Consider the following 15430-nt stretch of genomic DNA (forward strand, 5'->3'; position numbering starts at 1 on the left):
TGACAGCACAGCCCTGCCAGGCTTTTGCAACCCACCACCCATCTCTTCTCCTCCTCCAACTCAGCAGGTTGTGGGTTGATGACTTGGGCAGCAGCACCACGCATGGCAACACTGTGGATCCTGCTCCGGTCGCACGGACAAGAACCAGGTATAGGTTTGAAGGAGCTCTGCTTATTTGCAACACAGAAGAGTTTGCAGCTGAGAACAAGGCAGGCGGCCTACAGCCAGGGGGTCAAGAAGGGAAGGAGCTAAAGAAGTGTGTCACATTAACACACTATGGGCTCTAACGGGACCTGGAGTCCATAGCCTGCAGACTCGCTACCCACAATGAGACGGAGATGCAGACAAGCTTTTATTTCAGCAGAAATTCCTGAGCACCATTTGCTTGGTTGGTCACAAACTCACAACTGTGACAGCCCTTTCAGGAAAGAAAGTATAGTCTAAACACTTGCACTGCCATCCTTCTGTTTAGCTGCAGGTGTTTCTGCCTGCCAGAAGCAAGAGCCTTTCCCTAAAGCTATCTGCCTTCGTAGCATGTGTTTTATTTTGTTACTCATTTTGTTGAGGAGCAGGGGAAAAAAGCAAAGATGCTGCTGGCAGCAGCAGATGCGCTACGTGGTGCTAAGAGCCTTCATCACATGAGCATGCAGAGTTAGACCTTTAAATGCACTTAGTCACTGAAGAGGACAAGCTGGGGGACCTCTGATGGCAAGAAGTGATACAAAGTGCACAGGGCACAGTCCTCCTCTGAACAGGGTTCCAGCCAGAAGCCCACACATAAAACCTCCAGTTGGCACAGGCAGAGAGACAAGGGCTCCTGAAAAGCTATTCTGCAGGTCTTGCTCCTCAGAGAAAAGGAAACCCCAGTGCCTGGGTGTCAGGTCCTTCAAGGGCATCCTTCTGGAATAGCTGTTGCAGCCCCAGAATTAAGTCCACCCCTCTCCCCTTCCCAGCGTGGTGCTGAGTGCTGCTCTGAGGGGGGAGACAGGCTTGGTGGGAGGCACCACAGTCTCACCTGCAAACAGCACAAGCAGAAATAAGGCCTGTGGAAGAAGTCTTACAAGGGCAATGGTGCAGGAAGCATGGATGCACTACCAGCACCCATGAGAGAAGAAAAATGAAGAACAGCACGGTGCTTCTCCAAGCTGAGAACGCAATGATTTGAGACAGATATTCTCTGGAAAGCTCCAAAACACAGGGACACTGGATTAAATATAACCTGGAATAAACCATATACAGCAGAGATGGGCTTCAACCTCCTAACCCATCGCAATTGCTGGGATTCCCTGCTAATGTAGACATAGCTCATCTCCTTCGTCCTCCCTACTGGTTTCTGGACAGTTTGGTGGAGGAAGTGGCCCGAAACCAACATCAACCTGACTCAGTTCTTGTATGGCATCAAAGAAGGCACTTGAAAGCACACCACCCGGAAAAACAAACACACAAAAAAAACCCAAAACACAAACAAAAAACACACCAAAAAGCAATCCTCTGCTTAACACAGTATTTGAAACTCGCCTGCAGTACAAAACTACCCACACAGGGGTTAATTTGTTTCTCCTCACTGCTCAGTGGCTCTGTACTGGTCAGCACCAGGCGCTGAAGGAGGTAGAGACCTTGACAGGGTTCCTCCCTTTAAGGTTGCACATATGATTTTAAGTGCTTTGTTTTATAACCTTCACAACTGTGACTGAGAGGTTCACGGAAATTGGATACGAGATCCATGTTAGATCAAGAATCTCCCTGCTAAGCTCTGCTCGACTCTCCAGCATTTTCTCCTCCAGCACAGTAGGAGCCTTCACGCTCTTTGTCGCAACTGGGAAGCCTCTTGCTTTTAATGAAGCACTTTCTCCTCCTTATTTTCCCAGTATGGGGGATAAACATAATCCACCTAGGAAGGCAGCTTTTACTAGCATGTGCTTTAACTTTTCTACATACAGGGTAAGTAGGAAGACCCATTACAAAATGGCATTTGAGTAACTCGAGGGCAGAATACGAGTCAGTATTGATCCTGATGCTATTGCAACGGGCACCGTTCCCCATGACGCTGCCGAGATAGAAAGAGTGCCGGCAGCAAGAATTAATTGAATTGCAGGAAACATACAGGTTCACTCTTTCTCTCTTCCTCATCTTGAGGGCAGTGACAGTTATTGTCTGTTCAAAGTAATCTTCTACACTAATCGCATACAATTTTGACAGCAGACCACCTATTTTCATTAGGACAATGAGAAGCACTCTGCTTACACTGAAGCTTTTGAAATTTAGCTTTCTGCTTAAACGCTGAAGTGAAAGGTAACTGAAGAAATGAAGTTGAGATCCTCCGATTTATTTGTCCAAGTAATTACAGCTTGACAGCTGCATGATTTCAAATACTGTAATTTTACTGCCTGAAGACAACAGCAGAACTGATGCAACAAACAGGGCATATTTTCCCATTCAGTATTAAATGCTAATTAAATAAGTAAGCTTCTTATGGATAAACTTTAAACAGCAATCAGTTTACAGTAAAAGAAACTTAATCCCTTTCAGATTAGATTATCTAGTAATGCAAGCAGGTATTTCTTAACCTACTACCTGGAGTTATGGGAAAGGAATTCCTGAAAAAAAATCATTAGTTTCCTATAGGTGGGTCTAAAAACTACCTGCACATCTGGATTTTGAGACCCCCTTGATGATGCCCATACCTGCTCCAGTCTCTCTGGCTGGCAGCAAGATGAACATGACAAAAATGAGCTCTAAGATATCTTAAGGAAGAACAGAAAGGCATTTACACCTAGCCAGTAAATGAAGTCCTAGAGAAAGCAGTGACTCCAATTATATGCAACCCACTATGGCCCCATCAGAACAGGCTTACAAAAATGACCAAATATTCCTTGTGGACATCCACCACATTTTTTTTTTTAATACTGTTTTTAATGTTACTACATTCAGCCCTCCAGGGCTAGAGTTGCACAGACATGCTTCGATTACCATTACAGTTCATTAATCAGTCACTGACCAACTTCCAGCTGTAGTTCGTTGCAGATAACTGCAGAAGAAACCACTTGACTTCTGGAACCAGTTAGGCAATCACAAAACATAGATCCATTTCTTTATTTTTTAAAAATCAATCACCCGGGATAATGTTATAGCTAAGTCAAAATAAGCATTTGAGAGAAAGCTGGTGAGTAGCAGGGAGACCTATCTTATGCAGGCAGATGCTACTCATTGTGAACGAGGTACAAGGAAGCACGTGTTGATGAATAACGGGAGCTACAGAAGCTCTTTTGAGTTCTAAATTGGAACTACTGAGGGGAAAAAAACAGGATATCAGAGCAGTAACAGTGTTTTTATTTCTTATAGGTACTTAAAAAGCTGGTGTGATTCTCTGAGATTCTGTATCTTCAGTGAAATAAAAATCTGAGAATAGCATGGAATTAAAACCACCTATTTGCTCTCCACCTGGAAGATGTCAGTTTTGACCATGAGACTAAAAAGCAGGAGAAAAGCAAGCTATTCAGGCAGTCTGCGCAAATGCCTAAAATAACATCAGCAGTCCTCAACTTTGATTGCTCTGATTCAGAGAGCAAAGAAGCATGCAATAAGATGATGTAGAAAAAAAGGAGACAAAAAGTAAACGAACTCTTGCTGCTTATTTAGAACTAGCTGTAAAGAAGTGCAAGATCACACTGAAAGATCAGTTAAAGTATTTCATCAGTTTTTACACAATGCACAGTCTGTGGCAACACCTGTTACCGGGATTATCTAAGAATTTAGGATTCAGGAGTGTTTCTATGGATAAAGAAAACATTCACAATTGTATCAACTGTGATAAAAAAGTGTGTGTCTATGTGTGTATATATATATATATATTTTTTTTCCTTTAAAACATTAACCAATCTTTTTCAGGGTTAAACCCAACTTTCTGTATAAGCAGATTAAAAAATATATATATTACAGTAACTCAGAGATAGCATATTCTTCAGTATCTAGTAGTGGTTCACAGACTGCATTTCACAGCAGCCCATGGAAAGCACTAACAGATAAGAGGGAGTAAATTGTAAGAAGAGGTAATGCTCGGCAATTAGTAACAAAGAATTCAATCATGGATGAGAAGACATTGAGTGCAATAAAACACTAGAAAACTGAACTCAGCTTTTTAAACAATTCTCTAGGCTGTCAGAACACATTTTATCAGAGGAGAACTGTTACAGAGTGTCTAGGAGAAGTTTAAACTTTCTTTAAAAAAAGACATAATTTAAATGCCTCTGCAAATTGCTATCCATTTTCTAGTAAAGCAAATGTTAAAAATGTCATAGCAGTTTATTTTGAAGGATTTTCATTTAAGATCTCTGCTGCCACCGCAAGGATACAGAAGATGAGACACGATCTTGGCTGCTGCTTCTAAAACTTAAGCTTTCTAAAAGATTAAGTACTTACCCTACAAATGCATACAATGGCAGAAAACCTAGAGTAAAGCTGATTTGTGTGAGGTTTTTTTAATCCATTGAACAGTTTTATTAATGCGCTCAGGATGGCTACGTTGGTAAGGACTACCAATTTTTGTCATGGACATCCAACATACCACCGTTCTGAAATGAAATATTCTAGCAATATTTAAGAGTGTTTTACTGGACAAATTTGGTACTGCTCCTCCATAAAACCAGGCTGCTTTCCTATTACCAGTCAATGGGTGCAATATAAAACACTGATTTCAAAGTCCATCATTGGACAAGGCTGGACATCAGCCATAGTGCTACTGCGCAAATCCACACCTTTGCCAACTTGTGGAAAGGACCTTCTTCTCCAAACCGTAGCGTTAAGCATTTGAAACAAAATTCAGGAAAGCTGGATTGGTGGATGCAAAGTGGAGTGTTGAGATAAGCGTAATTTGTATTGCAGGGCTCTAGTTTCCTAGCGCTTACCCTTACACACTGTAATTCTATGTTACACAGTTAATACATACCAATTACAGAATATAATTAATGAACACTGACAAATAGCTTGACTGTGTGGCTTTACTGTAGATAAGTCAAAACAATTCCATATGTTCCAGCTCAAAATTGTACGCAGCCTGGAGTCTAAGCACTTGGACACTAACCAAACTTCAACAAAACCCCTACGGAGGCATGCATGAAGCTTTACGGATGACATTCGGCTGAAGAACTGAAATAAGGTCTGGTACAGAGACTGCCAGGAATTCGGCTCTGACAGGGACCCACCCTCCCAATTTTTATTAATACTTATTTCAAAGAGCGCATTTGGAATGAGGGATCAGATCTACAAAGAACAGACTCGCTGCAGATGATATTTCGTTGCTAGTTGCTATCTGCTTACATTTTGTATCCAAAGCAAAAACATTGTTCTGGGAATAGGGCTTGTAGCTTTTCAACATCCCCAACGGCTGTTTCTGCCTGACTTTTTTAAAGCTACTTTTGTACTGGAGGATCAGTGTATTCACTACGTTCCTACAAAGACTTAGCTTCGAGATCAGGACCAAAAAGCCATCCCTTCTTTTTGGTTATGACATGCCAAACCCAAAAGTGACAACATGACAAGTCAAAAAACACTCACTGAAACTGCATATTTAGAATGGACTCTCTGAAAACAAAAAATAAAGAATATAAAACTTTAAAGATTTTTTTCTATGCTATAAAATGTGATCTTGTGATTGTGCTGCTTCTGTGCCCAAAGGGAGCAACAAAACCTGTTGAACAGATTTTTTTTAATTTAGTATCTCTTGTTCTAGTCTCTTGCTAAATGTTTCATTTCAACACTTATAGTCAAAATATTCTTCTCTTCTTGCTTTAACTTATAAAAGGAAAAAACACCCTAAACTGGTTCCAAAAATTCAATAATTTGAGTCTCCTGGCAGGGGAGATTCGAGGATGCTTGCTCTATAAAACTAATCACGCACAATTAGTTGTCTGATGCAAGACTAAAAGGGAACAGAAGATTAATACACGTCTCCCATCAGCAAGGACAGAAGTTAAGTACATATACTGTCAACAGTTTTTCCACCCAAACTCTCCTGTCTTGTCAACTGAACAGTCCACGAGACTCAAATGCCTTAGAGGCACAATAAACTTAACCCAAGAGTCAAGGACTTGGGAAATTATCTTATAAATGGCCCATTTATGGAATATGCAGCACCTTTAAGTAGCTCCAACACTACAGGCTTGTTCATTCAGATAACTTTGATCACAACTGATAGCTCAGTTTAGTTTGCCACAACCCCAGCAAACTGAGACCAAAATTCTTCAAGCTTAAACTGCAACACAGAGCTCTACCTGGTCATTTAGACAGCTGAGCTGGTTGCCCATTAATGCAACAGAAAACACACAGGCATTATCTAAAGTTTCTTTACAGTGCTAACATGCAGCAATATTTTAATCTCCATGAGAAAGACATCATAAACTGGACTAGCATAGCAGATAAAATTACATGTGCATTCTTTTCAAGTTGTGATTTTGGTGTACTAATTCTCTAAAAGTTGAAGCTTAAGCATTTGTATATCAACAGCATTTTGGGGAATGAAATACAGGCACAGAACCAGTTAACCTAATTACCAAGGCAGTGCCTTGATTCAAGCCAACGTGAAAACAGAATAATACAAGGGGCAAAAACAACCCCCCCCCCAAAAAAAAACCCAACCCACACCAAATACTAGCTGAATAGAAAACAGCATTTATTCCATCATCCACCTATTTCACTTTCCAGAAAAATCAGGCAGATCATGAAGAGATTTCACAGATAAACAATCAGAAGCCAAAGATCTCATCATACTTCCAAAAAGGAAGTATTTGGTAAAACTCGTGCTCGATTTGCTTTTGAAAAGACAGAAACATCTGATATGTATAAATTTTATATACCTAGCTCGTGCTCTTTACCAGGATACCCTGCCTGAATCGGTTCTTAAATGCAAAAAGAGAGACTCTCGCCCAGAGCAACGTATTAATATAAATAAAGCCGACCGCCTTCCGTAAGAAGGCGAGAGCAGTCACAGAGCTGAGATACTCCTCCTTCGCGACCATCTCCGGAGGAGTATTTCATACAGGAACTACAACTCTGAATTTGTTAACGGTGCCCAACTGCCTTAGGACTGACTTCTAAAGTCATTCTGCAACTACAGTGCCAGAGCTGCCATTGACTTCAAAAGGGCCAAAATTTCACTTACATTTTCGTGACTTCGGCAAAGTGACATTCAAGGCAAACGTAAAGGGCAGAGGCGCTTAGTTCCCTATTGGACTTGCTAAACCAGCCAAGAGGGCCCTGCTTGTGCAATGCCTAAACGCAGTTGTGCTGCTCACGACTTTGAACGCTGAGGATGAAAGATTTCAAGGCAGTACCGTACCTGCACCCTGGCTCTATGCTCCATGAGGTGTTTCTCCCAAATGCATCCTGCCCTTTTACTTCTCTAAGCTCCTATACTCCAAAAATAGGATAGACAGCCTATTGCCAGCAATGTGAATTCAACGGAAGTTACAAAGGTCATGGATTAGCGTTTGTCCCGCTACACTAAAACTAGCAAACTGTTTTATAATCAGTTAGCATTGCACTTGTCACTAATACTGCTACCAGCACTGGATGAAAGACACTGTTGAAAGACAAAAACCCCCAATTGTTTCTAATGCAGTTTGCTTTATCTATCTCTTTGCAAGTCCATAAAAATATTTTAGAGATATCTAGTTTGATGTATGTATCTAAAAGGAAATGGTACCTTTAATGTTCTAGTTGGAGCCCAGCCAGTGCCATCAATTGAATGTTCTCTCAATAAACTGGAAAAAAGACACACATATTATACAGTGCAACTTCTAGTTAAATAAATTTTGTCAGAAATCTTCTCAGAAAACAAAAAAGGTAAGAAGTTATTGCAATGTAAGCATTACAGAACCACTTGCACTATAGCTTGTACTGAGAGATTAAAAATGCACAGAAAAACTGGTATGCCATCCTAGAACTCTATTCCTCACACAGCATCATTACAGATCTGGATCTGAGCTCAGCTTTGCCAAAAGACAAATTACTTTGATTAAGTGTAACAAGTGTGGCCATGGTCCTCATGAGCCAGCCCCAATACTGAGCTTTGCTTTCCACCTGAGCACACAGGTAGACATGCACTGCGGTTTAGGACATGCTCATCTCTGGTGAGGAGACAGGCCTTGCAGAATATGCTGCATTCCACCACCTTTGGTATATTTCTCTTAAAAAAAAATATTCTGCATGCAAAAGTGGGTTTAAGTCTTACAGACAAACTCAACACCATATATCCCCAACTGGAAATCAAGAAGTCAGCACAAATATTAAAGCATAGATGAAGAGTATGGGTAAGACTGGGTAAGACAGACTGCTTGCAGGAGGAAAGAGTTTCTTACAAGCTGTAAATACATGCTCCTGAATATGAGTATAAACAATTAAGATATGGACTTTCCTATATACCCACACACTGTATAGAGATTTTGTATACTCTGATGCATACCAAGTCCAGTGAAACAGTTAAACCATTTACATGTTGAAAAGCAGGAAAAACTTTGAGGTGTATTCAGTTTGTTAGTCATTCCTGGGCCTTAAAGATCAAAACATTAACAGTTAAGAGAACTGCACTTACTGGAGACCAGAGCATAACTGAGAAGTGAGCAGAAGTCTCACTCACATTTATGCAAAAAAGTAATAATCAGAATGAAAAATAGTATGAAAACTCCTTTAAACATCATTTCACAAACTTGTCTTCCTCTGTTAAGAGGTTATCTAAAACAGAAAACTCACACAGCAAAGCAGCAAAGCACCAAAATGTATCACCAAAAGCGGCTTCTACTACTGAAACGATAGGGTTAACGTAAAATTGTCTTAAACTACTAGCTTTTGCCCACTTTCAGGATGACATGTATTAATTCTTTTTTAAACTACAAGTGATGACTGAACCATACAGTCTATCCAAGCAATTATTTATTGAATATGCAAGGTTCTTAATTCAAGGAAAAACGGTGACTAGGATTACCCCATATTGTCTGCACAGGGGGTAGGAAGTTAACCTGTAATAAAGTGCTCTATACTTTCTTCAAAACACATTAGCCTGGCAAGATAAATCCATCTGAATTGTGCTGCTAGTCTCATTTCTGTGCCTCTACAAAGACAAAACATGCAACTACCACTAGTGCAGCCCAAAACTAATTTCAAGAACATTAAAGACAGCATTGTGGCTATGGTTTTTGTTCATAGTATGAAAGTAAAAGCAAGAATGATGTGGAACAGGCAAGAGCCAGGATATGGGGGTTTTGAGCAAATAATGGATTATAATTTTAACTTCATTTCAGTACATCTCCTCCTCAAAAGAGGTTTCTACATTAGCTACCAGTACTTCCCTTGGCCTGTTCATACAGTTCACTGGGTGTGCAAGAGCCAGGAATAAGTTAACACAGACCAAAAAAACAAAAATATCCACTGACAGAGCTCAAAGTGCCTGAGCACATCAGCTAAGCCTCATTAACACCCTTCAGGCTTCCCAGAAGCTCCGAGCTCTCTCTAGGCAAATCTCCAGCTAGGGAAGATTGGCAGCCAGGACCCGAGACGAGACACTCGTACACCCCTCAGACAGCTCCGGCAACCAAGCAATGAAGATAGATAAGCATCCTTTTTTCTGCTGTTACTGCTTTACTGCTATAATTCATTTCTAGGCAGCATCCTCTTTCTCCCTTCAGATAGAGATGATCATTATGCCCCTAATCAACACCTTTTCCCTGCACAGGGCGTCTAGAGAAACAGCATCTCGCCTTCTCCCCGGGAATGACCCAGATACACCAGCCAGACTGTCTGGAGGCCAGAGCGGAGGTGATCTGCTCTCAGAGCACCATATGAACAAACAGCAGAGCTGCTTCATCCCAAATGAGCAGAAATAAGCAAAATACAACAAGAATTAGAGGATGAATTAGCACCTGCATATCTGTTCAAAGGCCTGTCCTCCAGGGATGTGCTGCCGTAGAGGAGCTGAGCTACGGGGAAGTTCTCAAATGGCACAAACCATAGAGTTTTTCTCCCCCACTTAATGCTTCAGGAGGCTTCCTTTGATGAGCTTCCAGATAAGCCACAAAAGCCATCTGTTCTACAAGGGTTTTCAAGACCCCTGATGGACAGGAAAACCTGTTTACTTGCACCAAGTGTTCTAAAATTGCCCAGGCTTTGCTATATCATGTAAGTGTCCCAGGAACCTCATCTAGTATTTCGATTAAATAAACATTCAGAAACTTCCCTTGCAATGCTTTAGAATGATTTTGCATCCATAGAGAGACGGGTAAGCCAGTTCTACACCACTGTGGATTGCTGAAGCTAGCGAGTAAAGGCTTTGCTGCGGAAGAAATGACAGGGCCAACAGGAGGGTAAGTGCTATGGTACGAACAGGAGCTTATCAGGCAGGTAACTTGACAAAAAACTGGGGAAGGACATTTAAAGAATATTTCCATTTGCCTTGTCTTGAGTGAGGAACAGACACAAGCCAAACGCATCCTTGGTTGAAGAATGACTGGAACTGACAACCACACCTTCACATCTGGCATTTATATCCCTAAAGAGACCTCACAAGAATGTGATTTCAAATCATTATATCTGAGTTCCTATGGGAAGATGGCAAAATTGCTATTTCTGGATGTATAGTAACCAAAACGGCCACTGACATGACCAGCCAGCTGTTCAGGCATTAGTTTCCAGTTATTCTGTGACTTAAGTCCTGAATAAAGAAAATTTCTTCAAAACCTTTTCTCCTTTAAATACACAGCATCCTAAAGAGACCTTTCAAAAACTTTTACTGAAGTGGGAACTGCATGGCTCTGACAAGTTTAAAACTTCCTGAAACTCAAGCTGATGTGCTTTATAACTTAAGTGACTAAAATTACTGTAAGAGGGAGATCAGTCCCAAAGAAAATCTGCTTTAAAGATCTCGGATGAACACATTTATCAACATAAAATGTCAGTTCCAACAAAACAGTTTTGTCTTCCTTTTGCCAGTATGAAGTATCATTGAAGGCAAGTTTGAGTTAAGAGGCTGTAAATCCTCTTCAGAACCCCTCCACTGGCAGGGGCACTTTCCAGGGCTGCTTCTCTTCCTCCAGCTGCTCACCTCCCTGGTCAGGCTTCTCCCTCTCCACCTTCCTGATCTGGCACCGCCAACACGGCGTGACAACGCTATGCTAAAAGCTTATGCAGATGTAATCAAATCAATAAGGAAAAAACCATCAGGGACACGTGTAACAGATTTTCAAGAAAGCAGTCACCTGGAACATGTAATAAGTTTATCTGCTCTAGGTACCTTGCTGTTTTTCACCCACATGTGCATGCAATGGAGACAATACCCACAAGTATGGTCCAGATCTATTCTGAATAACTGCAACCCATGAAACACAAACAATGCTTCTCCTACCCAAAACAATTATATCTGATGCAAGTTTAATCATTTGCTATGTTTTAATTCTGGGATGATTATCTATGCGAACTGATATGATACCATAAAGGTGTGTTTAATAAAAGAAAGTTGGAAAAATACTGATCAGGATTTTTTTCTGCTTAAAAAAAGAAAAAAAATACTTGAAGCTATTTTTATATAAAGACTCTTCTAGAAGTTGATTGCAGACACTATATATAGACAGCATTCTCCATTATAATAGGCACAAAGCAATCTAGTTATTTTAGTTTTTCCATCTAAATTGTTAGATACTTTAAAGGTTTAACATGTTAAAGTATCTGACATTCAAATAAAGCTGAGGTTTCAGAGCAGATTCTGAAAAAACAACTTCACTTCATAAAGCAGAATTATGATGTTCAAACACTAAGTTCATCTGTCAGAATTAAAACCATTTTAAGACTAGAAGCACAAATGTCCTCAGGAACATGAGGAGGCTTCATTTAGCTTCTGAAGATGCAGCGCTGCAGTCAGAGCTTAAACTTTTACCTACATTTTGGTGTCTAGTATTTCCTGTTGGCCATTTCCAAACAGCTCCCTTATTCAGTTCTTTACTTCAGCTTTTTGACTCAAAGCAGCCAAGCTCTCTCCACTAAGCCACAAGGACTTTGGTGGAATTTAAGTAGTAAAGAAGTGATCCTCAAACCAGGGTCCCTACTGTCAAATGAAAAGTTCAACTGCATAAAATGCGATATTTCTAGGAGGCACTCTGAAACGGTGCAGGTCTGGCCTGAGAGCAAGCTTGCTAAGAGCAGCAATACATATCTGCTGAAACAGCCTTTCCATATCACTAGCACGCAAATCCCAATAGTGGTGGCAACCACATTCTTTTAGAAAGCGTTAGCTAGGCAGTCGCAGAAGTTTGGGGGTTTGCAAGCTTTTCCACAGCTTAAAACCTTCGAATCCTCAAAGTCAGGTTAAAGCCTATGGACGCCAGCCCCTGCTGCGGTCTGACAGCTATAGCGCATCAGGTAGGTACTACAGCCTTCCTAGTCTGGTTTCTGTTAGAATTTTATTAGCTGCTCAGAAGAACGGACAAGATTACTACAGGTACAAGCACTGATAACAGCTTTGTACCTGTTATCAGCTGATGAGCCTAACCTAGCCAATAAGGCGTGACAGACTTTGCTATGAAAACTCCTTTTTTTTTTTTCCATCGTGACCCTGGGCACAATACTAAAATGACTTTTTTCATCTAGAGGAAAAGAACAGTCAAGAAAAAGTCGTTTTTAAGAAAACACTGATCTGCTACACATGGTGGCAACTGTTCTGGATTTTCAGAAGAGTTTTCCAGCTTGCTATTTTCAGTGCTTATGCTTCATCTAGTTTTTATTTTATGTCCCATCAACTTGAAAAAAAATGACAGCTACGCTTTTCACTGCTATTTATGTTTAGTTTCTGGCCAATTTCACCATCAGGTACTCATGATGAAACGCTCAAATTATGAAGTTTCAAAAACTGATTTTAAAGAAGAAACATTTACCATCAAAAGAGTGCAGCAACATAAGTCTGTTACTTCAGTAAAAGTGAGCTTTTGGGCTTCGTATTTTAACTTAAGCACCCCCCATCTTTAAAGCAAAAGTATCTATTTCATATGTTTTGTTATAACCAGCACATGCATTTCATAGCAGATATTAAGTGTGAAAATAAACAAATGGCAAATATAAAGTCGTTACTGTCAAAGTTCAAGGCGTTTTTTCCCTTTGGGAAATGTAAATGCTTTCCAAGTACTTAACACATTTAGGCATGAAACAAGTAAAGCTTTAAGCCCTCTCACTGAGGATTATTCACCTACGGGAAAAAAGGAAAGGCTAAGTTCAGCCTGGACTGGAGCTTATGCTTTCACCCTAGATAAAATAAAATGTTACGTCCAAACCTAGAGAAGGGGGTGCTAAGCAGTCTCTGCTACATAGCAGGAGCAGTGCTTTCAGTGGATTTCCTGGGTCCCCAAGGGCCACGGGCCCACGTGATTTGCAGAATCTGTTGAGACACTACAGAACGCTGACATGAAAACTACACAGTGTTTTATCACACACACGCAAAAACCGCTGAAGTGAAAAATAGAAAGCTGTTGCTACCTTAAGCAGATTTCTCCCGTCTCCGTAATGTTCGGATGCCAGATTCTTGTCAAGCATTTTACCTTTGGAGGCTGCCAGGACAGAAAACAAGTTACAGTGTTACCCTTTCAGATAAAAGCAAATCACTGTTACAAGTTACAGAACTGAAAAGCCAAACATGTTTGACAGTCACAGCCTAGGCTGGTATGTTAAAGAGTCAGATAATATAATTTACGAGGAGTACCAGCCACCTCTGCCCTTGTAGCTTCTCTCAACTCTTTACAAAAGCTGGGCTGGTGTTCAGCAGCTTCTTAGGGAAAAAAGCGATTTTAAAGGAAGCCCGATCACAGCTTCCCATTTACTCTCCTCTCCTGTCTCCTTCAGGGAAAAAAGCTCTCCATGTTATTCAGGTTCTTAACATTTAATCAGCAAGGCAACAATTTAAATCATAACAACACAGCTACATTTTCCCCCCCCCCCCCCCCGGGCTTATTCAAGTTTTGGGTGTTTGCTAAAAACAGCAGAGGAGCTATCAGTAAGAACTACATCAAAAGAACAGTTTCTTTTAAATAAAGACCCTCCTATTCATAAGCACTCAGAGAATTATCAAGAACACCACTCAAACCCAGACTTAACATGCTAGTGTAAAAAAACCAGACTTATTCTAAGGCAAGGTCACCAGAATTCTGAATTCCATAGCAGGTTTTGACATACAGATTCTTAAAAATCCACTCGCACTTGCTCTGGTTTTGCGAAGTAAATACAGACTGGGGCGTTCAAATGCTAGTAGCTAAGCAACAGCACATTATGCCGTCCCTGCTCTTCAAACGACAGCCTGCAGCTTGCAATCAAGCAGATGATTTCTTAGAGCGGGTATAGCGGTATACATCAACACAGGCCAGTACCGTCCATAACTTCAATTAAATTGCACATTAGAGTTGCGGAGCTACCTTTCTCCACTGCTTCCCATGACATCTTCAGTCGAGAGACAAAACAGCTCCAACAGTTTTATTTGCACAGTGGCACCACGTGTTTTGTCTCATTGCTTTGGTCTCAAATTGCCAGCATCTTAGTATAATATTCAGATACATATTCTAAATTCAGCCCAGCTCCCTGGAGACAAGAGGAGCAAATATTTGTGGTATTAAGCAATCAATAATATACCTGTATGGCAATAAGAAAGTGAAATAATGAAGAAACAGCTATCATTACAACCACATCTAAAATTCATAACTCAGACCTTAACTTTTGTCCACGCACGTTTCATGACTGCCCAATGACCACGCAAAACTTAGTCAACACGGGACACCTTCTGCCCAAGGGCTGGGCCACACCACTATTGAAAATTAAGTGGCACATGGAGAACAGTATCAGTCTTTTTATCTCCAAAATCCACAAGTGCCCCCCTTCGAAGTTCCACATCAGCCCCGTCTCCCGCAAGTTATGCCTTCGCACTGTTTTGAAAGATTACGTCTAGTTCCCCAAAAACAGGGAACGCAGTGGTAGTTTTTCCATGCCTGTAGCTCAAGACAATTTCTAACGTACGTGCCTTCAGCCAGGGAACGCAGCAATGAGTAGAAAAAGGTAAGCTGCTTTTACACAAACTAAGTCTCTTCAAAAACCACCCAAATCCTCAAAGCCATTTTTATAAGGCTAAACAAGAAAGACAGTCTTTGAAACAAGTAACTCGTTTCTCAATTTTTAGTAATGTGGAAACAAAAGAATTCATTTCTCCTTTTCATCAAAACCCAAAGTGTTTCTCATCTTCAGGATTCAGAAAAAAAATCACTCCTGGCTGTAAAACAAAAGTTCCCTCTCTCAGACAACCGAAACGCTATCAGAAATTTCATCTTCAGATGAGACTTCCCTTTCTCAGAGCTTAGGCTCTAAACCACCTTGGAGTCTTCCTTTACACCACCGAATCTGCGCAAGATTTCCCTGAAAG

The 15430-nt window shown here is 40.8% G+C and overlaps 1 protein-coding gene across 3 annotated transcripts in view; it reads right to left on the bottom strand.

Annotated features, from left to right (window-relative positions):
• UBE2F (ubiquitin conjugating enzyme E2 F (putative)) overlaps positions 1 to 15430 on the bottom strand; it is an 85533-nt gene that overhangs the window by 38875 nt on the left and 31228 nt on the right. For 2 of the 3 annotated variants that reach the window (XM_067298720.1, XM_067298719.1), the window contains exons 6-7: positions 13507 to 13577; positions 7700 to 7757 (exon numbers count right to left, since the gene is read on the bottom strand). In XM_067298720.1, coding sequence (XP_067154821.1) covers positions 7700 to 7757; positions 13507 to 13577 — 129 coding nt within the window. The remainder of the gene's footprint in view (positions 1 to 7699; positions 7758 to 13506; positions 13578 to 15430) is intronic. The other variant, XM_067298722.1, reaches the window with a different exon arrangement.

The sequence above is a fragment of the Apteryx mantelli genome, chromosome 6 (genome assembly GCF_036417845.1).
Source record: "Apteryx mantelli isolate bAptMan1 chromosome 6, bAptMan1.hap1, whole genome shotgun sequence".
Taxonomy (NCBI): Eukaryota; Metazoa; Chordata; class Aves; order Apterygiformes; family Apterygidae; genus Apteryx; species Apteryx mantelli.